This window comes from Pocillopora damicornis, chromosome 11 (assembly GCF_964200805.1).
Source record: "Pocillopora damicornis chromosome 11, jaPocDami1.2, whole genome shotgun sequence".
Lineage (NCBI taxonomy): Eukaryota > Metazoa > Cnidaria > Anthozoa > Scleractinia > Pocilloporidae > Pocillopora > Pocillopora damicornis.
In genome coordinates, this window is record NC_142680.1 from 21,080,770 (window position 1) to 21,104,917 (window position 24,148).

Genomic DNA, 24,148 nt, shown 5'->3' on the forward strand with positions numbered 1-24,148 from the left:
GAGACTTAAAATTGAGACCCCTTGTGGACTGGGAATGAGTCGAAAGGAAAACTAGGATTTTACAAGACATGATGCTAAGAGGACACCATCCTAAAGTGAACAAAATAAGCATAATAACAACTACTCTGGGGAACTAAGGAGGTATATGAGTTGTAAGAGACCTGACGTTGCGCGAGGATTGAGACGAATGAAAACTGAAACAGATAAGGAGATAGTCGCGTCTGATGAAGCGCGTAGAAGAATAAAGTTGAGGGCGATGAAAGAAGTGCGCGTAAAAATGGGAATAAAGGAAATGTACGATGAAAAAAAGGGAAGGAACAAAAGGAAGGAGAAAAAAGAGATGCACGAATGTGAAAAGGTGTAAAAAGGTAAAAAGGACGCACACAGGTAACAGTATGAACACGTCCGTCGGCATTCAAAATCGTGTGACAATATGGACAAGGGTAGACAGTGAAAGAGACACAATCGAAGAGTCGACGAGTGTTTGTTAAGTGGGTGGGGGCTTGAAACATGGAATGTCAGTACACTGTCAGCTGCAAAGATTATCAACTTGGCGCGCGCGGGTCAAAACAAGCATTGAAGTCCTCGTAGGATCTGTTCTCCCTGCATCTCACGCGAATCCTTAGAATATGGAGACAGACAATGAAAACAAAGGCAGTTTTTGTAGTTTATACACTCTCTATTTCTCTTACACGAAAAAGTAAAAAAAAGTACAATACAAACTGCATTAAATTGTTCAAGGCATTAAGTAAAGTACGCGCTAAACGGAGACACTAAAATGAACCCATTTATTCCCAAGATTGATCATAACTTAAATTCTCCTCACAAAATTAATGCACTGACAAACATGGTGTCAATAAGAATTAGAGAAAATCTAAACTAGCGGATTATTTTTCATTAGAAACGTTATGTTTCATCGAATTCTCAGAATGAAGCAACAAAGAAACACATTCTTATCAGTTGGGAGAATTTTCTTCAGAACTTGGGAGTTAATGAGTTAATGAATAAAAACTAAGGTAAATGAACAAATAGCTTCAACTTTAAATACAAATAGCATCAAAACAATTCACACCAAATACACTGACATTATAAAAAGAATGTTTAGTCGAAATTGTCCCAGCTTGTTTTTAAAATCCTACGTTACATCATATTCAACCATGTGCAAGGTTAACTATTACATTTTATACTGGCAGCATATACCAATGGTAGTTATGAAAATCTGTCAAAAATTAACATTAATTTTACAAAACTTACTTTTAAAACAGCTGTGATACAGTATACCTTAAACTTTTGACCACATAACGGGTTCTAATTACAAAGCGTGCTCTGAATACCTAAGTATAAATTCTTAAATTTAAGAAAGATATCATCAGACATCTCCAAATTATACTAAGGTAAATTAAAAGCCATAAAAATATTTGAACAGTAAATTTTCAAAAAAATGCAAGTTTTATCCTAAAGCCCCGAACCTTTTCAACTACGGCCTAGATTTACATTGATTCATGAACATTTTCACCAAAATAATTCCCATTGAGGACTACATGGCTTACTTCAAGTGTTTCCCTAATTTATTGGCGTAAATATTTTCCTAATGAAAACAACAAATTCCATGTCACCTACATTAAAAGTCACAGCAGTGGAAACTTCAGTTAAAGTAAACTCTGCTTCGCTATTTCCTTGTTTAGATTACATGGACAATTTGTCTCTGTCGTCGTTCTGTAAAGCAAACTGATGAGTGTTTGATAAAACGGACTAAAATTGATCAAACTCGTTTGATTGAAAGCAGGCCGTTGTAGCCAGCTCTTTGACTTGTTGTATGTTTCAACATTTGTAAGAGTGATATTAGAAAAGTCAAGCGGGCGGAAAACAATTGTAGGCCGGGCCCACGGGACTAGAGGCTGGCCACACCCCTGAGAGTAGGTCTAATGTCTCTAACATATGGTCAGTAAATTCAACAACATCATCTCTGATGATTACTTCTTCAAATTAAGCTTAGAATGGCAATCTTGGCACTGATGGAATTAGATTGCATTAAAATGAATTGAAAAAAAGTTGAAAATGATAATCAACTTTTTTGTAAAGATAATTGCAAATTGCAACAAAGTAATTTATGACGTAGAAAAACCATTAAGATCAATTCACATATGGCTGCGAATTTTGCAAATCACAGTTTTGAAATTAAAATTTCGCCACCTTTTGCAAATGACAAACTGTTTCTTTGCTTATTAAAAGCTTAGAGTATCAACGTAATTAAAACCCGGTACACAAGCTTCTGGTTGTGTACAAGAAAAAAACCTTTAAATTATTTTACACATAACTGATTGCAATAAAGGAATAGATCTGAGTGTCATTTTGGCGAAACGAAAACCTCGTAGTCGCCTTTAACAACTTCAGGAATTAACAGCAGAAGCCTTGTTGCATCTTGTTCTCTTCGCAAGCATCTAAATTTGTAAAGGTAAAAAAAAACAATTCCACTGAACAAAATATACTGAAATAGTCTGTTTTATTTCTTCACCAAAGTAAAGTCACACATCTCAAGTTTCATTTAACAAAAAAGTGAAAAGTAATGAAAAATAGCCAAAAAGCGCCAAAATAGAGAAGCATTTAAACCTTCCAAGTTCCTGCGTCATTCATTTTGAGATGAAATAAAAAGTTTTCATTTATGTGATTTCATATTCAAATTTTCTCTTTCCTTTGCCATGAAGTCAAGAGTGACGTCATCTCCAATCAGCAAAAAGGGCGCCCAGTATTTGATGTCGCAGAACTTGTCTGATTCTCTGAGGTTTTTCATGGCCAGGTTCAGTGACTCGCTTGCTGGTTTACCTCCTGCAAGTTGTTGATAAAAGTGTTTCATGAACTCAAGAGTAGCCTCGTCATTAATCGCCCACAGGGACACCACAATAGACCGAGCACCAGCCCCCATAAAAGCGCGCGCAATGCCAACCACACCTTCAGCCTTGATCTCGCCCCGGCCGCTGTGGCAGCAACTAAGCACAACAAGTTTGGCCCGAAGTTGAGCATTCAACACATCTCCAATTGTTAAAATGTAATCCTCCTCCGTTGGCACAGTAGATATTCGGTCTGGGTCAGGTGTAAGAGCAATTTCGCCAGTTTCCATACATCCGTGTGCCGCAAAGTGAACTAGGGAAACGGAACTGAGTCTTTTCAACACCTCACGTTTCGTGGCCTGACTGCCAGTGATTGGCGTGATATTCAGAATTTTCCCGATCATTTCTACTTCTTTTTTAGCATACTGAAGCTGCTCGAAGACTTTCTTTCCTTTGCTGTTAGTAACCTCGGATACCCACGGATCTCCTACAAGTAACGCACCACTGCTTTTGTGATAATCATCTGGGCAATCGGCAATGAGTCTAAGACTTGCTAACAATGGAGCGATTCGGATTGTGAACGATTCACACAGGTATTTAGAATCACCATCCTTCAATGCAGCGTAAGGAGCGATCCACAGGGGTCCATCAGGAATAATGAGTAGCTCATCCCCTTCAATCAAGTCAGCCACCGGCTTCATAACGATATCATACAAAGTGCTCAAGCATCCGTCTTGTTGGATGTGAGATTGAGGCTTGGCTTCTTTGGTTTTCTCATCCACTTTTGAACGGCCCTCCCTCAAAGCATCTAAAGATCGATTCTCGCATCTCACATTAGAACGAACACCAAGTTGTGTATAGATACCGAGCATGAACGACTCAAAGGACAGGCTAGATCCACTATTCTCTGAAACAAAACCTTTGAGTTTACTTTGTCTTAACTGAACTTGTTTTCCTTCGGACACAACCCAAAGATTGACGTTAGCTTTGTCCACTGCCTGAAAGACAGTGTTTGATGGAACGCTTTTTAAAACTGCGCAATCTTCATCTTCTTCCTTGTGGTGACTTGTTCCACCACAAAAACTGGATTCCATGAGGTCGGTCAGAGCTTGAGCTCGTCCTTTCTCGGCAACAAATAAGGCTTCATCTACATTACCTTGTTCTACGAGAACTCTCCACAAACCCGTATACGCCACTTGATGCTGATTTCGAAAATTAACTTTAGCTATTTTAAGAATTAGGTTGTGGTACTTTATGGCTTTTTTTAAATCACACTGACGGTCATAAGCATTGCCTGGACTGCCATAAGCAACACCCTCCCCATGCTTGTCTCCTACTTCTTTAGCTATTTTAAGATTTAGGTTGTGGTACTCTATGGCTTCTTTTCCCTGATTATAGAGATCTATGATTTTCTTGACATCACCTGAACTTGCACTACCGTGGTCATGACTCATAGGACCTTTTTCCTCCATGGACTTATCTCCCACTTCACTGACAGACTGAAGTCTTAATGACAACAAGATGCTATTGTTTTTGTCAATCATTTTTTATGTTAAGGGTTAAAAATGTGGAAGAAACAAAAAAGATAATGGTTCTGATCATATTGATATGTAATAGTCCATTTTAACATTTGCGTGCTTGGTTCCCAAACCTCTGAACAAGAGCCATGATTAAGGGTGACCTTGTTATGATTAAAGCATTGCTGCTTTTTAAATGCAAACTACTTTGTTGTTATCGTTTCTAGATACTGGTCTCTATCACAACAAGGTCACCTTCAGCCTCACTCCAAATCAAAGGCTTGGCAACTAAGTACACAACTATAAAATGGCCCATTAGGAGGGCTTTGCATGAAAGGTAGATGATTTATCAACATTCAGTCTTAAAGTCAGTTATGAAGTAAATCTACACTTCAAAAAAATTTTTCTGTGTGCAGCCTCAAAATTTAACGCAAAATATCTAGATTTAATCCCTAGTTTCCAAAAACTGAGCAGCACTTGCCCAATTTTTTAATTAATATAACCTTAACATCAGACAAATGTTTTACACCAGTGGAAGAAAAGAGTCTACAACACAAATACACGTCTTTAAAATTGTTATTTGTCCATAGGAAAGCACAACGAAAGTTTATGAGTCTCTAAGTCGTGGAAAAAGGTCGAAAGCAAGAAAATCTGTATAAGATATGTAAACATTACCGAGCTTTTTGTTCTGGCTTGTTTTAGAGAGATCATCTACCCAAGTACTATGTATAAACTGGATGAATATTTGTCTTATAACCCTTTAACTCCCGTGAGTGACCAAAAGAGAATTTCTCCTTACAATAGCAATACAATATCAATCAGATAAGTGTTGAGAGTAAAAAAGATATATATATCAATTCGAAAATAGTTAGTTGATGCAATACTGAATTCTCTGTACTAACATTACAAGAATTGTATGGTTGACAGTAAGGATAATTACAAATTTGGTCTGTGAATTAAAAGGTTATCTAAACTAATGTACCAGTTATTGGCATGGATAGTAGAACTAAGTCAAATTGGCTAAAAGGAGTAATTTCATTAATAAGTCATGAGTTAATAACTTCTCCTATGTTTTTAATCACACACACTTAAAGTATATGAGCTGACAAGTTCCCATCATAATTAATACCCTTCTTTGTATTTTCTCTCTTGAAACATCAAATTATGGAAACTTTTTCCATTATACCCACGGTTAAAAATGAAAGATTCCATCAAAGGATACAGCTAGTCCCTTATCACACCAAGTGATTGCTTCTTCAAATCTCTTCAATTCAACACAAGCAGTGGCTCCTGTAGGCAACAACACAAAGAAGCATACTATTACTGTAGCTCAATTCTGAGAAAAGAACCTGAAACCATTGAAATCATTACAGACCAGAAGAAAAAAAAAATACAAAACAAAGCAATACAAAAAAACTAAACGGAAAAGAATAAACAGTTCCTATTAGGTTTCAGTTACATTTATTTAGCTTAACTGAAACTTCTAAGAACACTTAAATTAGGATCAACAACTCCCACAAAAACACTAAAAATTAGGTAAGTCCTGATCCTTCTTTTTAAAACAGCTAGATAGTGACTTAAGAGCGTGTCCACGAGAGCACTGGGAAGTTGTGCTACATGCCATCTCACCGATTTCAATGAAACTTTGTCAGTTTAAAGGGTCTACCCCAAAACTCAAAAAAACAGACTGGTTTCTGTTTTGGTTTTTCCGGGGGGAGATAGACCACCCCCCGGTTTTTCTTGGTTTTCACCAAGGAAATCGCTTCAAATAGGTAAAATATATGAAGCTCTGCTGCGTTGGTATTTAACCGATTACTTTGAGGATTTGCACACATATTTTTACATCCTTAGTTAATGGCCGCCGCGAGTATCAGTCAGTTTGATCGACGGCTTGTCAATCAACAGAGACAAATGTACGACTGTGTTTTTAGACTTTTCAATTCATCCAAATATTTGACAACTTTGAGGTCAAATATCTCCCGTTGCCAGAAAGCTACAACACTAATCTTAATTACCCTTTATAACCCATCATTTCATCTCTGAAAATCATCAAAAAAATCTTTGGGCACTACCGTATTTTTGTGTTGGATGCCTTTAAAAATCTGCGACTGTGACAAGTTTCTCTCAACTACACTTGTCACGCAATTCTTGCTCTAGGCGGTCACTTGACAAAATAACTCTACATTTTTTAGCTCGTTATACAAGATGATTGGTCAAGAAAGGTGAAAAATGTGTAAAACTTTAGAGATTTTTTGTAGGAATGGAAACTTTCACGTTTAGAGAGATGCATGTTGACGGAAAATCAATATGAAAATTGTAGCGTTTCTTTCTTCAGTCGCTTATTACTTTGAAGATTTGCTAAAATCAGGACATAGGGCTCTTGTGCAGAACAAAACATTCATAAGCCTATACTCTGATCGTCTATTTTTATTATCGCACAGTTTACAATAAGGAAACTGTAACAGGAGAGGAGATTTTAAAGTCACATGTCGCCTGCTTGTTGACGTACAAGTTCCCGAGTGTAACAACTTCGGCTTTTCCATACCGCGAATGACGGGAAACTCTGCCCCCCTTTTTTGTTAGGAAATATCAATAGCCCCATAAATTCATTAACTACACCGTGTTTCCAGAGAATAAGACTGCAAAATGTTTTTTCCACTTTCCACCATCAAGAAATTCCACGTATAGGAATAGTATTTGTAGGGTCACTGCGTGACCATTTATGAGAAGTAAAAATTGTTCATCTTTTTTTTTCAAGAAGGCACTTCTAAAAAGTTCCTAGTCCTTTTGTTATCTTATTTTCCTGTTTTTGACTGCAAATATCATCTGCATTTGCTATTATTTTCGCTGATTGTCATGGCCTTTCCTGCGTACACGTGCGAGCTAGTTCATATACAGGACTCTTTCGAGTTTCTCTGGCTGGTGTCGGGCTTATGTGTGTAGGTCTGGTTCAAAAGATATCTGCACGCTGCAACACGGGTTCCTATGTTTTCTCCTTTTTCTTTATTTCTATTTTCATTCTCTTGCTTGCATTATCACACATTTATGTTTTTTTTTATTCCCTCAGCACGTTCCCTCAGATTTGGAAGTAGGCCATGAAAAGTCAATATTGACCAGAACTGAAATCTTTTTTTTTATCATTATTTGTTTCGGAGAACCCCCGTCATTTGTGACTTTATTTCTCAAGAAAATGTGTTTTTATTTGCTATTTATTTCCATTAGAACATGAAACTAGGTCCTGATAAGTTTTTTGGTCTCGTGACTCCCAAAAACTGTGTTTGCGATAACATCAATTGAGAAATCAAAGGCAATTACGCCTGAGAAATTCGCTTGTAGTCTTCTACCCGCAGAAGGCAACTCCATATAATGACACGTTCTAAGACCTCTGTAAACTAGAGACATTGGGTGATGTTGAGGAGTGAAATATTTACACTAAATCTGTGACCCTTAAACGGATCACGTACTCGTACATGTAACGTCCGGAAAATGTCACGCATGTATAACACCGTAGGCGCACCTGGCGTATTCTATCCACTGACTTCAATAGTAAAGAGATAACTTATTTACTATTTGTATATAAGCAAGCTTATTTACCCTGCTTGAAAAAATCCTTGATGAAGTCTACTATTGTCAGACGAAACGCGTGGGAGATAAAAACAAGTTTTTACTTTCTCAGTTCGTGCAGTGATGCTCATTAGTTTGTTCCGTCAAAAATGCTTTTAATGTGAAGTCACGTCGACCTCGACAGAAAAACTAAGCTCACCCTGTCATAATCAATGGTTTGATACCGTAAGTACCAATTTAGGTAATTTTGGGCTTTGATCACAATGATGAAAAAAATGTGTGTTTCCTCACGCTCGCCACGTTTATTCTTTGGAAATTTTTTTTTACTGGAGGGCGATGTCGCTTAGCTTGGTACGTCTTGACTCTGGCCGACGAAAATTATCGAGGTGAACTCCATGAAATTCAAGTCAAATGTTTTAAAAACTTTGTCTACCCTTGATTTGCACGCAGAAAAAAGGCAAATTCCGATTTATTTCAAAACACTTTATTCATTGGTCAGTTTATGAACTGTTTCCTAGCAGCCCGAGGAAAAAGAAAAATTGAAACAACCGGCGTATCGGTCAAATGAATTCCAATTTTTTCAACAAGGAGTTGGTAAGTTCATTTTTCTTAGTAAATTTAAGTGGGGGTCATTTTTTTGTGACAGCCGATCAAAGATAGACATCTCTGAAACGTCTCTAAAACTCATTTTAAAAAGAGCGTACACTTCCGGTAATATTGTCCTCCTTCTAGCAACAGCGCAACAGACATTGTTAATCCTATGTAGTGTAGGTGCATCAGTTGTATTTCGTCTTCATAGTGATGTCATATAAGAAATCGAGTGTCTAAAAAGCCCTCAATTCAATCTAACACTCGAATTGATAAAGTCAAGATGGTGCAGTTGTCTTGTTCATTTGCAACTAACTGTAGAATCAAATGTTACTTTTCTCGCGCTGGCCAGGGACGGCAACAGCTCATACCTCTAAATTCGTGGGTATACAGCTTAAAAAAAAAAAACAAAAAACAAACATTTGAGAGACGTCGATGTATCCCAAACATGCGTTTCGTCCGAGATGGAGCTTATTCTAGCGCGTATTGGCTTTTTTGGAGATTAAGAAGGCCGCGATTACACGATGTACCTCAAATGTCGTGCACAACTTGGTGTGAGATTCAGACCTTCGGGTTCGTAAATGCCAGCTTCCTCCTCATAAAAATCGGAGACATAAAGTGTGAGAGAGATGAATCTGCAGATGGTAGAAGAAATCAAAGCTGGTAGCGAGTCTTCCTGGTGGCGGCAAGGTGACTGTAAACCTAAATAGAACGCCTACTGTAGCTGCTATCTTAGAGTCGGCAATGAATAGGGAAGTAGGGCAAGAAGAGCGCTTATCTGAACATCAGTTTTCCTAACTGGTGATTTGTGACAGAGATGAACTTTATATCATATGATTGCTAGGGATACGCAGGTACTGTAGAGGCGTTCACATAGATAGAGGTGGGTGATCCTCCCTCTGACTTAAGAACTGCGACAAGTTTATAGCGCAGACCAACTGGCACAGTTTGAAGCACCTCAGGGTCTCTCTAGGCTCATCACATTAGAAACCTTCAGCAAACTAATCGTAGAAACGGGTGGTTATCAGCAACGTGCACAGATTTCTGAACGCGGGTCATCGCGAGAGCTATACCCAATCCGTCATAGACGGAACAAGAAAGCGAGATATTCTTGCCTTATCAGGAAAGGTGAAAACATTATTATTCATGCTGTATGTTAGACAGTCGGCTGACCGAACAAGGCAGAAGATAAGGAGAGACCTTGCAAAATTTGGACGAAAGACTGCAGGAGAGGGTAAAGCTGCTATTAAGTTAAAAAAAAAGACATTTGCATCTCACTTTTCTCTCATATTTATTGTCTTTGCTCACGAAAACAACTGGCTATGTCTTGGGATTTCATCAAGGGAAATTTGCAGGAAGGCTACTGGTCAAATTACCGCTCAGATTCTTATTTAAAAATTTTACAAGTCACGCAATTAAACGCCGGCAACACTCGATCTAGAGAGATGTAGATTTATGTGTAGTAATAGAATGCTTGAAAAAAATATGCAGATATTTTACGATCGAAGCAGGCAAATAATCGTAGAGATCTGCAGATTATTCTGAAATTGTTATTTAGCAGACAGCATGAACAACGCGCTTGAATAATTCCTACTAAGAGTCTTCGGGTCACACAACAGATGTTAGCTTAGCGGAGTTCTGCATGGAAATGTTCGATGGCGGTAAGTGACAACGACAACACTATTTTAATTTTATTTTCGGGATAGAGGCACAGTTCTTAGTCCGATAGAAGTATTGATATTTGCTCTCGAGCGAGAGCGCAGAATTTCTCGTCTGTAAAAACCGAAGTTGTAGTACACTGGAACATGTAATAATATCAACCAACACGCAACATGACTTTAAAATCTCCTAAAATGAGCAATGATGATGATTAACAATCATATTATAGACTAATGAATGTTTTGTGCCGTACAAAAGCCATATCTGCTGATTTTAGAACATCTTCAAAGTAATAAACGACTGAAGAAAGAAACGCTACGAAACGTGTAATAATATTTTCACCGTTCTTAATAAAGCAAGAATATCTCGCTTTCTTGTTCCGTCTATGACGGATTGGGTATAGCTCTCGCGATGACCCGCGTTCAGAAATCTGTGCACGTTGCTGATAACCACCCGCTTCTACGATTAGTTTGCTGAAGGTTTCTAATGTGACGAGCCTAGTGAGACCCTGAGGTGCTTCAAACTGTGCCAGTTGGTCTGCGCTATAAACTTGTCGCAGTTCTTAAGTCAGAGGGAGGATCGCCCACCTCTATCTATGTGAGCGCCTCTACAGTACCTGCGTATCCCTAGCAATCATATGATATAAAGTTCATCTCAGTCACAAATCACCAGTTAGGAAAACTGATGTTCAGATAAGCGCTCTTCTTGCCCTTCTTCCCTATTCATTGCCGACTCTAAGATAGCAGCTACAGTAGGCGTTCTATTTAGGTTTACAGTCACCTTGCCGCCACCAGGAAGACTCGCCACCAGCTTTGATTTCTTCTGCCATCTGCAGATTCATCTCTCTCTCACTTTATGTCTCCGATTTTTATGAGGAGGATACTGGCATTTACGAACCCGAAGGTCTGAATCTCACACCAAGTTGTGCACGACATTTGAGGTACATCGTGAAATCGCGGCCTTCGTAATCTCCTAATAAGCCAATACGCGCTAGAATAAGCTCCATCTCGGACGAAACGCATGTTTGGAATACAGCGACGTCTCTCAAATGTTTTTTTTTTAAGCTGTATACCCACGAATTTAGAGGTGTGAGCTGTTGCCGTCCCTGGCTAGCGCGAGAAAAATAACATTTGGTTCTACAGTTAGTTGCAAATGAACAAGACAACTGCACCATCTTGACTTTATCAATTCGAGTGTTAGATTGAATTGAGGGCTTTTTAGACACTCGATTTCTTATATGACATCACTATGAAGACGTAATACAACTGATACACCTACACTACATAGGATTAACTATGTCTGTTGCGCTGTTACGAGAAGGAGGAAAATATTACCGGAAGTGTAAACTCTTTTTAAAAAGAGTTTCAGAGACATTTCAGAGATGTCTATCTTTGATCGGCTGTCACAAAAAATTACCCCCACTTAAATTTACTAGGAAAAATGAACTTACCAACTCCTTGTTGAAAAAATTGGAATTCATTTGACCGATACGCTGGTTGTTTCAATTTTGCTTTTTCCTCGGGCTGCTATAAAACAGTTCATGAATTGACTAATGAATTAAATGTTTTCAAATACCGTTCGGAATTTGCCTTTTTTTTTCTGCGTGCAAATCAAGGGTAGACAAAGTTTTTAAAACATTTGACTAGAATTTCATGGAGTTCACCTCGATAATTTTCGTCGGCCAGAGTCAAGACGCGCCAAGGTAAGCGACATCGCCCTCCAGTAAAATAATTTTCCAAAGAATAAACGTGGCGAGCGTGAGGAAACGCACATTTTTTTCATCATTGTGATCAAAGCCCAATGATGTACCTAAATTGGTACTTACGGTATCAAACCATTGTTTATGACAAGGTGAGCTTAGTTTTTCTGTCCAGGTCGACGTGACTTCACATTAAAAGCATTTTTGACGGAACAAACTAGTGAGCATCACTGCACGAACTAAGAAAGTAAAAACTTGAATTTATCTCCCACGCGTTTCGTCTGACAATAGTAGACTTTATCAAGGATTTTTTCAAGTAGGGTAAATAAGTTTGCTCATATACAAATAGTAAATAAGTTGTCTCTTTACTATTGAAGTCAGTGGATAGAATACGCCAGGTGCGCTTACGGTGTTATACATGCGTGACATTTTCCGGACGTTACACGTACGAGTACGGATCCGTTTGAGGGTCACAGATTTGGGGTAAATATTTCACTCCTCAACATCACCCAATGTCTCTAGTTTACAGAGGTCTTAGAACGTTTCATTACATGGAGTTGCCTTCTGCGGGTAGAAGACTACAAGCGAATTTCTCAGGCGTAATTGCCTTTGATTTCTCAATTGATGTTGTTGCAAACACAGTTTTTGGGAGTCACGAGACAAAAAAAACTTATCAGGACCTAGTTTCATGTTCTAATGGAAATAAATAGCAAATAAAAACACACTTTCTTGAGAAATAAAGTCACAAATGACGGGGGTTCTCCGAAACAAATAGTGATAGAAAAGGATTTCAGTTCTGGTCAATATTGACTTTTCATGGCCTACTTCCAAATCTGAGGGAACGTGCTGAGGGAATAAAAAAAACATAAATGTGTGATAATGCAAGCAAGAGAATGAAAATACAAATAAAGAAAAGGGAGAAAACATAGGAACCCGTGTTGCAGCGTGCAGATATCTTTTGAACCAGACCTACACACATAAGCCCGACACCAGCCAGAGAAACTCGAAAGAGTCCTGTATATGAACTAGCTCGCACGTGTACGCCGGAAAGGCCATGACAATCAGCGAAAAAAATAGCAAATGCAGACGATATTTGCAGTTAAAAAACAAGGAAATAAGATAACAGAAGGATTAGGATCTTTCTAGAAGTGTCTTCTTGAAAAAAAAAGATGAACAATTTTTACTTCTCATAAAAGGTCACGCAGTGTCCCTACAAATACTATTCCTATGCGTGGAATTTCTTGATGGTGGAAAGTGGAAAAAAAATTTTCCAATCTTATTTTCTGGAAACATGGCGTAGTTAATGAATTTATGGGGCTATTGATATATATGATATATATGATATCTGCCCCCTATTTTCCTATGAAATAAGGGGGGCAGAGCTTCCCGTCATTCGCGGTGTGGAAATGCCAAAGTTGTTACACTCGGGAACTTGTACGTCGACAAGCAGGCGACATGTGACTTTAAAATCTTCTCTCCTGTTACAGTTCCCTCATTGTAAACTGTGCGATAATGATAGTAGACGATCAAAGTATAGGCTAATGAATGTTTTGTTCTGTACAAGAGCCCTATGCCCTTTTTTTTTTTTAGCAAATCTTCAAAGTAATAAACGACTGAAGAAAGAAACGCTACGATTTTCCCATTGATCTTCCATCAACATGCATCTCTCTAAACGTGAAATTTTCCATTCCTACAAAAAATCTCGAAAGCTTTTCACAGTTTTTTCCTTTCTTGACCAATCATCTTGTATAAAGAGCTAAAAAATGTAGGTGTATTTTGTCAAGTGACCGCCTAGAGCAAGAATTGCGTGACAGGTGTAGTTGAGAGAAACTTGTCACAGTCGCAGATTTTAAAAAGCATCCAAGACAAAAATACGGTAGTGCCCAAAGATTTTTTTGATGATTTTCAGAGATGAAATGATGGGTTATAAAGGGGAATTAGGATTAGTGTTGTAGCTTTCTGGCAACGGGAGATATTTGACCTCAAAGTTGTCAAATATTTGGATGAAACCAAAGTCGTATATTTGCCTCTGTTGATTGACAAGCCGTCGATACAACTGACTGATACTTGCAGCAGACATTAACTAAGGATGTAAAAATATGTGTGCAAATCTTCAAAGTAATCGGTTAGAGACCATCGCCGTGAGAGCTTCATACATTTTACCTATTTGAAGCGATTTCCTTGGTGAAAACCAAGAAAAACCGGGGGGGTGGTCTATCTCCCCCCGGAAGAACCAAAACAGAAACCAGTTTGTCTCTTTGAGTTTTGGGGTAGACCCTTTAAACTGCCAAAGTTTCATTGAAATCGGTGAGATGGCTTGTAGCACGACTGCCCGGTGCTCTCGTGGACACGCTCTTAACATATCTGACACCTGTGACTCATTGGACTTAAGGAACTAAAATATCCATGCTGAAATTTTGCTTTGCATTCCACATTGAGTTCTTCATCCCGTTAAAAATAGCATTCTTATCATGATTAATGGAAAGTAATGGCGTAGCAGTCAAGAGCTGGATTCAAATGTACATCAGGGTGGTCTCGACCTCTTAATTAAAGTCAATTGAGACAAGATTGAACTCCATTTAACCTCATTTAACCTTAGAGTGTTGAGTTCTTTTGTCATTATTATTATTGCACAGCTAACATATCTAACCTCTCACAATTGCCTTAAGGGAAGTTGGATTTAACTCAATGGCTGCTTCTGCATCCCTTAGTGAATCCTGGTGATTTCCTGTTATTGAAATAAATATCTCTGATTAGCCATACATGTTGCAAACCAACTACCATTACTATAATTTTGGGAAAAACTTGTGATGCTCATTGATATCTGGGGTAAGAGGTTACTTCTTTGTATATTTGAGAGGCCAACATAAGATGTAAATTTTTCCGGGCATGTATTCAAAATTATCACCTTTTTCAGAAAACTACTACTGACAACTCAATAGCTTCAAAATAGAAAAAAAATGCATATTAAAGCTCTCATCATCTTACCAAGTTTAAAATGTGCAATAGCCCTGTTGTTGTGCAGTTTGGCCTTCAGTTCTTTCTCATTGCAGTTCATTTTAATTCCTTTGGTGTAAAAATGAATAGCATTGATGAAATCTCCTTTCTTGAAGGCCTCATTACCCTCATTCCTATAAACATCAGCTGTGGCTGCAAAGAAAAAATAAAAAATAATTTGTGTCAAAGTCTGTGGTTGTAGTTAATAATTACCTGTGGTTGTAGTTAATTAGTGCATAAGCAGAGCTGCCAAGATCTGGAGATTTAAAATCTGCAGATTTTTCCTTTAGTGCCAGCTGCCACTTTTGCACCTGCCTGACTTGACCCATCCCCTGAAAAGCTTGGAGTAATACTGCTGAATCATTCACTAAGCTCATGAGAATAAAGGAAATGATCACCAACCTAAGAAGCATTGATCTTCAAATGAATTCTCTTTTTCAGTACCACAAGGAACATACAAAGAATAGTATGGAGAATATGGATACTGATGTTAGGGTGTCAAGGGTTAAACACCTCCATATTCAATGATATAACACTTGCACTCTACTGGAAATTGGTTGCTTAGGGGAAGTTGAAACTTTCAATTTAATGTTGCATAATATACTGGAAAGATGATGATGATGATGGTACTTATGATGCAAACTTACAAAATGAATGTTATATGATGGTCAATAAAGTCTTTATTTTATTATAACTTTCTGTACTTGCTTTGAAATTTGAGAAAAGAAAATAACAAATATGTCATGGATCCTCTCAGTCAATGAACAGCATATTTTAATCATAGAAGAGATTCATGACTGGCCAAATATCCTTTAAGGTGGTCATGCAGTGTATTAATATCATTCTCCACATCTGCTTACATTCTTGAAACTGGTGGAATAGAAAACGTTTTAACAGTGACTGAAGCCAAAGTTGAACCTAGCTCACCTCGTAAAGTGTCCTCATCAAAATCTGGAGCATTTTCTTTGTCAGGTAAGTCTTCATTTTCAGATGGAACCTTAATTGGACTTCTTTCTTTAGCCATAGCAACTGTAAGGGGATGCTTCTTTCAAAAAGTTGCTGTTTTAAGTCATCCTGGCCTGAAAAAAAAGATGGTTGCAAATGGTAAAAAATTAGTTCAACATATTACCCAATTGTAATATTTTTACCCTCTTGAGAATGGGAGGGATACATAGACACAAAATCACAAGCAATTAATATTAATAGCATATTCAAAGCAGTAAAAGAACAAAAGATATATATACTGAAGAAAACAAGCATTAATATTTAAATAAACAGTAATTCACTTCTCATTACAATAAATTTCAAGATTTACCAAAGACATTCCTATGCAATTGACTGAAATAAATCGGGCAAAAATCAACATCTGTGTGTTTCAAGTTTATATAATTTGTAACAGTAGCAATTTAAATCATTTAAACTAAGAGGTGGTAGGTAGTTAGGTCACATCTGGATTTGAAAAGTGGCCTGTCCAGGGCCTGAGCTTTACTTAATCCTGGTTTCCTTACATGAAGCAACTGAGAGTATTACTACCCAACCCTGGACAGTATGCAAGTCCATTCCACTGTCATCTCTTCCCCCCCCCCCCCCTTTCACCCCCCTTGCATTTTATCAGGTTTCCCTAACTAATTTTTGCTACCCATTTATACTCCTGTCCTGGGTGGAGACAGACACTGTAAGAGTAAAGTGTTTTGCACAAGAACACAATACATTGACTGGAACCCAGACCTCTTGACCCTGAGTCCAGCACAGGCCAGGCTACAAATGCAGACCTCTTGAGCGTGCTTCCACCTCACTAATCATAAGCCCACCATGTCTCTGCAAGAGGAGAGAGTTTATGCTGAATCATTTCTCATAAGAAAGAAATTTTACAACACCAAAGTAAAATTTTCATATTTGATTTTTAAATTGGGATTACTGCTCAAAACTTATAAAAGATGTATTTCATTTATTCAATTTCCTACAGTTGAGCTGATGCCCATATTTGTATAGGTGATTGTTAGTTCAACTGTTTCACTTTATCATAGGAAAAACAGGGAAATATTTACATTTATGCATGCTGATGTATGTTGAAATGGATTTCAATTTGGTACAAGTGCTGACATTTTTGCTTTATTAGTATATGTATATTTTTTGTAATTTTTGTCTGTGCACAAAATTGATTTGTCTTTGATGCTAACTTTAATTTTCCTAATAATCATGACTGGTTGTTTTTTAAATATCAAATAATCTTTGCTGGCTGTCTTCATGTACAAAAAAATTCAATAAATGTGGAGTAACAAGGAAGTCAATTGAACTGGAATTCAAAATAGCCTGTAAGTGTATATCGCTTTTACAAAAACCACTACAAACTTCTATATAACCAGCTGATTGCCATGGCTTTACAGAGGTATAGTGGCCCAAGGTTGTAACAGTATAGGAATGACATGGTGCCAATATTTCCCAGTACCCCTCAAGAGAGCAAGGTAATTGTCATGCACCAATGTCACTTGGACTAAACTAGTTTACGATGAATTTATATGTTTCATGATTTTCTGTATGGTGCAATGATGGTCTATGTGGCAAAATCCTGACCAAGTAAGAACCAATCAGAACTTTACATTTATCCCAAGACTACCTTCACATATAACAACATAAATTATCAACAAACACATACTTGGATGCATGCAGCCTCATGTAGAACTAAACCAGTTTTGATTAAAAAAAAAATTGATCGGAAATATTCAGTTGATATGATTATTGATTGATCGTATGTTGATTAGCAGATGACAAAAGGTAAAACTTCACTCAGACACTAATCAATCATTACCAGTTGATGAATTGGATTCCTAAAACTCGAATGCAGTTAATTGAAAGGACTCTTGCAGTAAATAACTAGCTGAATTTGAAGAAAAATCAACTTTTCTCAATATTTAACAAGGAAATCAGTACAGTTTGGAAGGACAATCTAAGCTGTCTATCGTTAAGAAAAAATCGCTTTCAAACTACAGTATAAAATGAAAAACATAAACACATGAAATACGCTGAAAATGTTTATCGCTTTTTGATCAAATGCATCGTAAATACGGGAGCAAATTAAGTTAATACGTACATAAGCCCGACATGAAAGCTAGTGACGAACACGATTGTGTACATGCTCCGCATGACACGAAACTGAAAGTGTTGCGATCAAAAGGGCTTGCACTGAATCAAATCGATAATTTGGATATCATTTGTAACTCTCCCGAATTACTTATTTTGTCCAAGGTAAATGCCAGGCATTGCTTGCGAATTTTTGTGAATTCGACAGCTGTAACTTGTTCAAACAAGCTCAGCTTAATAAGCTTGTAACTAACACGAAGCGGCAATACAATTAATACACGCCAGAATAAAGTAAAAGCTGGCAATCGTCGTCACTTAACTGCAGGAACATCTTTCATTGTCGGAAATCAGAGAAAGTTCGGAAAGATGAGGAACATTTGAAGGAGGAAATCTCAACTGAAAAAATTTCAAATAAAATTATTTACCTTACACTCAAAAATCTGATACAACTATGCGTTCTTACCTCTGTCGCGGAAATGGAGAAACCTTTGACTATTTTACGACCTTGCTTCCTCAGTCTGTCATGAAAATGTTTCAAAGTCACTAAGACAGAGGTCGGACATACTTTTTGAAGCTCTGCGTAAAGCGTTCAAGAAAGTCAATTTAGGCACTTATAATGTCACATCAACAAGTCAAATCGCTTAGGAAAAATAATGAGGATCTAAAGAGAATGCTCGATTCTGCTCGACGTGATATAAAATCACTAGAGGAGCGAGTTGGTGCTCAAGAGTTGGTTGTCAGAGAAGAAGCTAATGGCGGACGGGAAGCCAAACTGGAGACGGAAAGGAGCTTAGAATGGCTGCATAACTCTGAGTCAAGCTTCCAGAGCGAACTGCATGATATTCGGAAACGACTTGACGACATCGAGGAAAACCTCGGGAAGCTGGAGATTTCCGTGAACGAGATACAAGATTATAGCTACGCCTTCAACATCAAAATTCTCGGAGTCCCTGAGCTAAAAGCTAATGAAGACGCCTCCGAAACCAGTAATCTTTGCGTTAATCTGTTCAATCACATGGGCGCTAACATTACTATTAACGACATCGATATCGCTCACAGAGTCCCTTTCCGTGACTCTTCTCGCTCCGACCCCAAACCAATCATTTGCAAATTCGTAAGGAGACTCGCGAGAAATAATGTCATGGCGGCGAGAAGGCATGCCTCGAGTGTGGTGGCTCGAGACGTTGGTTTAGAAGAGAGTCAGGAAATGTCCAAAATATTAATCCTTGACCATCTTACACCGAGAATGCAGGAGTTGTACGGGAACGCCAAGTCATTCAAGATCAGGTTTGGTTTTCAGTTCTGCTGGGTCAAAAACGGAACCATTTTCCTTCGCAGATCAGAAGATTCACGTTCTTTAAAAGTCCGTTGCCCTGACGATCTCTCTCGGATCATCCAAGATGAACAGGAAGCGCTCAGCTAAGTATTTGTATGACTGTAACTAGTAGATTTTAGTGCTATAATATTTAGCAATGCCGATTTCAACCGAAGTTAAGCAAAATAAAGCTTTCTTCCTTGAATTACCGTACCGTGGGCAGAGCTCCATAATCCAGTGCCATGGCAAATATAATAATCTCTTAACAAATAATAACCTTCCTTCTAAAAAATATCTTGAACGATTACCTAGCCTATATGACACTGATATCTTCAGTCTGAACTCTGTAAACAGTAAATTTTACGACACAGATTTCTCTGCTATTTATCCTATCCGCTGTAAATACTATTCCCCGTATAGTTTTAGTCAGCTAAAAAATCAGTTAAATGAACAACGTTCTGATAGTCATTTATCTTTTTTTCATAATAATGTTAGCAGCTTAAAAGGTAATCTCGAAAACTTCCAAACCCATTCGCTCGATGAACTTAATTATCATTTCACTGTTATTGGAGTAACCGAAACCAGAATTAGAAATGCAAATTCTATGGACTTCAATCCTGAAATTCCAGGTTACACTTTCGAATACGTCCCGACACCTCTTTCAGCGGGTGGCGTCGGCATGTATATTGATTCAGAGTTAAGATACACAGTTTTAGAGAAAAGCTCTAACGAAGCTTTTCAGGCTTTATGGGTTGAAATTTTTCAAACAAATGTAGCAAACATAATCTGCGGAGTGTTATATCGTCAGCATAATTCACCTGAGCTTTTCCTAAATTATTTTGAGGAAACCGCAGAAAACCTTATAGCTACTGGCAAGCCTGTATATGTCATGACTGACGCTAATATTAATCTCCTTTCCTTTGATTCTTGCAACTATGCACAAGATTTTCTTTTAACTCTCCAGAGCCTTAATTTAACTCCTTGTATCGACAAACCAACTCGTGTGCATAGAAATTCTTTCTCATTAATCGACAATATATTTACAAACAAAGTTAATGAGAATATCATTAGTGGCAATATAATCTCTGATATTAGTGACCACTTCTCGCAGTTTTGTTTAACAAGCTCGCTTGTAGTCAAAGGCAAACCCGACAGACCTCTTGCGCGCGATTTTTCCCAATTTTCTGAAGAAAATTTTATACGCGACTTGTCACGTATTGATTGGGTTGACATAGTCTCCCGTAATGAAACTAATATCGATAAGGCTTTCTCTTCTTTTTACAATAAATTAAATAAATTGATCAATAAGCACGCTCCATTAAAACCAATATCCCGGCGGAAGCTCAAATCTTTTTCTAAACCATGGATCACAAAAGGAATTCGAAAATCCATTAAAATGAAAAATAAACTTCTTGACGGGGGTAATATTAAACTCTTTAAGATGTATAGAAATAAAATCTCAACATTAACTCGTCTTAGTAAAAAAATTTACTTCCATAACTATTTCCAAAACAATACAAAGAACCTCAAGCGGACCTGGGAAGGGATTAATGATTTGATCAACCGTAAAAAGAAAAACGCGAAGGTGATTGCGGCAATGAAACGCCCTTTAAACCAGGGGATATCCCATGATCCCCTAGAAAATGCTAATATACTTAACCGCCATTTTGCTTCTATTGGAAACCGTCTCGCCTCTGATCTACCAAGTAGCGATAAGTCTTTTCGTGATTACCTCCCATTAAATGTTCCTTCCTGCTCTTTTGTGTTTGACTCTGTTCTTTCTTCTGAAATCGAGCTCGAAATAATGCTTACGCCAACAAACAAGTCCCATGGACTTTACTCGTGTCCAACTCGATTACTGAAATGTGCATGTCATATTATATCTGCCCCTCTGGCAACTCTTATAAACAACTCGGTTCAAAGGGGCATTTTCCCCTCCAAACTTAAGCATGCTAAGATCATTCCAATATTTAAGGATGGGGATGAAGCTGAACCGGGGAACTATCGTCCAATATCACTTCTTTCGGTCTTTAATAGACTCTTCGAGAAAATTATGTACAACCGCCTAAAGTCCTTTCTTAGCAAACATAACCTATTCTATGAGTCTCAGTACGGTTTCCGTGAACAGCGCTCAACCGAGCATGCAATCCTTGATATTGTTAACAAAATTCAATCAAACATGGACAAGGGAATGTTCTCCTGTGGTGTATTTATTGACCTTCAAAAAGCATTTGATACTGTCAATCACTCTATCCTCCTTCATAAATTATCCCACTACGGCATTCGTGGTATAGTAAACGATTGGTTCTCCTCCTATCTGTCAAATAGAATCCAAACCACGCAAGTTGGTCCCCACGTATCTAGAAAGGAAAATACCCTTTGCGGCGTTCCTCAGGGAAGTGTACTTGGTCCCCTACTGTTTCTTATTTATGTAAATGACATTTACATGGCCTCTGACAAACTAACCTTTTATCTCTTTGCTGATGACACTAACCTTTTATATGCTGATAAAAACCTAAAATCTCTCGAAACTATCATCAACTGTGAACTATTTAAGGTTGTTGGCTGGTTAATCGCTAATAAGCTCTCGTTAAATATTAAGAAAACAAACTATATAATTTTTCATCCATATCAAAAACGCATTAATTTTAACATTCGCATTAAGGCCTATGATAGCCACACTAAAACGTTTTTTTGATCTTGAACGTAAGGATCATGTTAAATACCTAGGGGTAATAATTGACCAACATTTATCTTGGAAACATCACATTAATTATATTGCTTTAAAAATCAGCAGAAATATTGGAATTATTTCGAGACTAAGACACTTTGTCCCCTTAAAAACACTTCTATGTATTTATAATTCTTTAATTTCTCCCTATATATCTTACGGCCTCATTGCCTGGGGCCAAGCCTCCAAATCTTATTTAGAAAAAATTCTTATACTCCAAAAGAGAGCTGTTCGCTTGATCTACTTTCTGCCTTTCAGAACGCATGCGATTCCATATTTCGCGCAATCTAACATCCTGCCAATAACAATGCTCTACTTCAAACTTTCATCAATCTTAATGCTTGATATAACCACTAACTCTGCACCTAAAAATATCTGCAATCTTTTTATTTCTACACAAGACATACATCAGTATAATACCCGATCAGCATCTTCTGGTAACTACTATGTTAACTATTCTAGGCTTAATCATCATAAAAACTCTTTTTCTATCGTTGGGGCTAAAATTTGGAACAGTATTCCCGAAAGCTATCGAAGTCTGCCGAAGCACATATTCAAAAAGAAAATTCAAACATCACTATTTGCAACTCTAGGAAGTCTGGATAGTTATGCTGACACTAGCACTCTTATTTCTGAAATAAAAAAGGCATCTTAATTATAATTCAAACATAATATATTAATTTACTTTTTATCACCTTTTCCCTCTTTTGTCAAATAATGTATGCAAAATCGAGTAATTCGCATAATTCGTGTTTTTGTAATTCGTGTTGTATGTCCTTAACACCTCCTGCCTAGATTAGCTCGCTATTTGCAGGAGGTGATTATTGTACAAAGATTTTCCTGCAAACTTAATAAACTTGAACTTGAACTTGTACTAAGAAAGACTCGAAAGCTATGTCATAAAACGGAGAATCGCAACGGTGCGTTGTGAAAATGAAACAGAAAGTTTCTTGGCCTATAAATCTGTGCAAGCTTGAAGCCGGAAATGCTCCAACTGAAATTGAAAGAAGAGCCCACATATGGGCAGCTGTCACCGCCAAAAATACAAAAATAGAATTGGTTTGTAATAACAGACAGAGTCTATTTGTCTTTTGGAGAACCATTTATCTTATCTTGAGAGATTTATTTAAAATACAAATGGACAAGTCGCATTTGGTGAAATGAAATATTCAAACAAAAAATGGTTTATGCAATTAAGGAGCTGTGTAGCCACCCTTGTTAAACTGATTCAATAAAAACATGAGTGGCCAAGTGTTAACTGAAATGGTTCATTGTCGAAATGACAAACGGTTCAGCTAACTGTCCTTTGGTTCAGTAACTTGACAAAAACGGTTCAGAGTGGTGTGAAATGGCCTAGGTTATCGGCGAATGGGTAATAGTAGCCGCAATGGTTTAGTATCGCATCAATCTACTCACCGTAAAGTGAAATGGTTTAGCGTGACCTCAAATGGTTTAGCGTGACCCCAAATGGTTTAGCGTGACGACAAATGGTTTAGCGTGACGACAAATGGTTTCGTACAAACCGAAATGGTTTCGTGTTACAGCGGTTGGTTCAGTTGGTTTACGCCGTAACCGCCAAAAATACAAAAGTGAAACGGAAAAGTCAAGCTTGAAATTGAATAGGATAAGAATCTCAATGGCACCTCAAAACTATAAAAACGATATAGTTTTTAGGCGCCCTTTAGTTGTAGTTTCGTCGTCTTAAAACCATGAATCGCTTTATCACGTTTCCCAGCTTTGGTTCTTACTGTCTAGACGGTAATTGTGCTGTCACGTAAAATGATGCATTTTATCTGTATTTTTGTTATTCCTTTTGTTCCGAAATATCATTTACTTACTGATATTGCGGCAAGATGATGAGGGTATAAATTTATTCGCTAACAAGCTAAAATAGACAAATGTGAAAAAGGTGCTCTTTGAGTCCAGTGGACAAGGACGACGAGGCTACAGAAATAATTTTTTTCCTGTGGTGAACATCGATTGGAGGGCGTGGCGAATACCTCGTTCTGGCGAATTTGGCGCCAAATTGGATCTGAATGACGTAGATTGTGACGTCAGACCCCACATAGACTGTTTCATTTCAAGCTTGACTTACCCATTTCCCTTTTGTATTTTTGGCGGTTACGGCGTAAACCAACTGTTGTAACACTAAACCATTTCGGTTTGTAC

At 37.7% G+C, this 24,148-nt stretch overlaps 2 protein-coding genes across 2 annotated transcripts in view; one reads left to right on the forward strand and one right to left on the reverse strand.

Annotated features, from left to right (window-relative positions):
• Nucleotides 1-18,494, reverse strand: part of LOC149038167 (uncharacterized) — a 92,634-nt gene extending 74,140 nt beyond the window's left edge. Inside the window, exons 1-2 of the mRNA XM_089187182.1 lie at nucleotides 18,397-18,494; nucleotides 15,780-15,931 (exon numbers count right to left, since the gene is read on the reverse strand). Coding sequence (XP_089043308.1) covers nucleotides 15,780-15,876 — 97 coding nt within the window. The 5' untranslated portion in view covers nucleotides 15,877-15,931; nucleotides 18,397-18,494. The remainder of the gene's footprint in view (nucleotides 1-15,779; nucleotides 15,932-18,396) is intronic.
• A 55-nt stretch (nucleotides 18,495-18,549) lies between these two features.
• Nucleotides 18,550-19,356, forward strand: LOC113667923 (uncharacterized). The gene has a single exon (XM_027183790.2). It carries the CDS (start codon nucleotides 18,550-18,552, stop codon nucleotides 19,354-19,356), a length of 807 nt encoding a protein of 268 aa, XP_027039591.2.
• Nucleotides 19,357-24,148: the final 4,792 nt, after the last annotated feature.

Excerpts from the sequence above, each read along its gene's own strand:
- LOC113667923 (XM_027183790.2), top strand. The coding sequence starts at position 18,550 with ATGTCACATCAACAAGTCAAATCGCTTAGGAAAAATAATGAGGATCTA.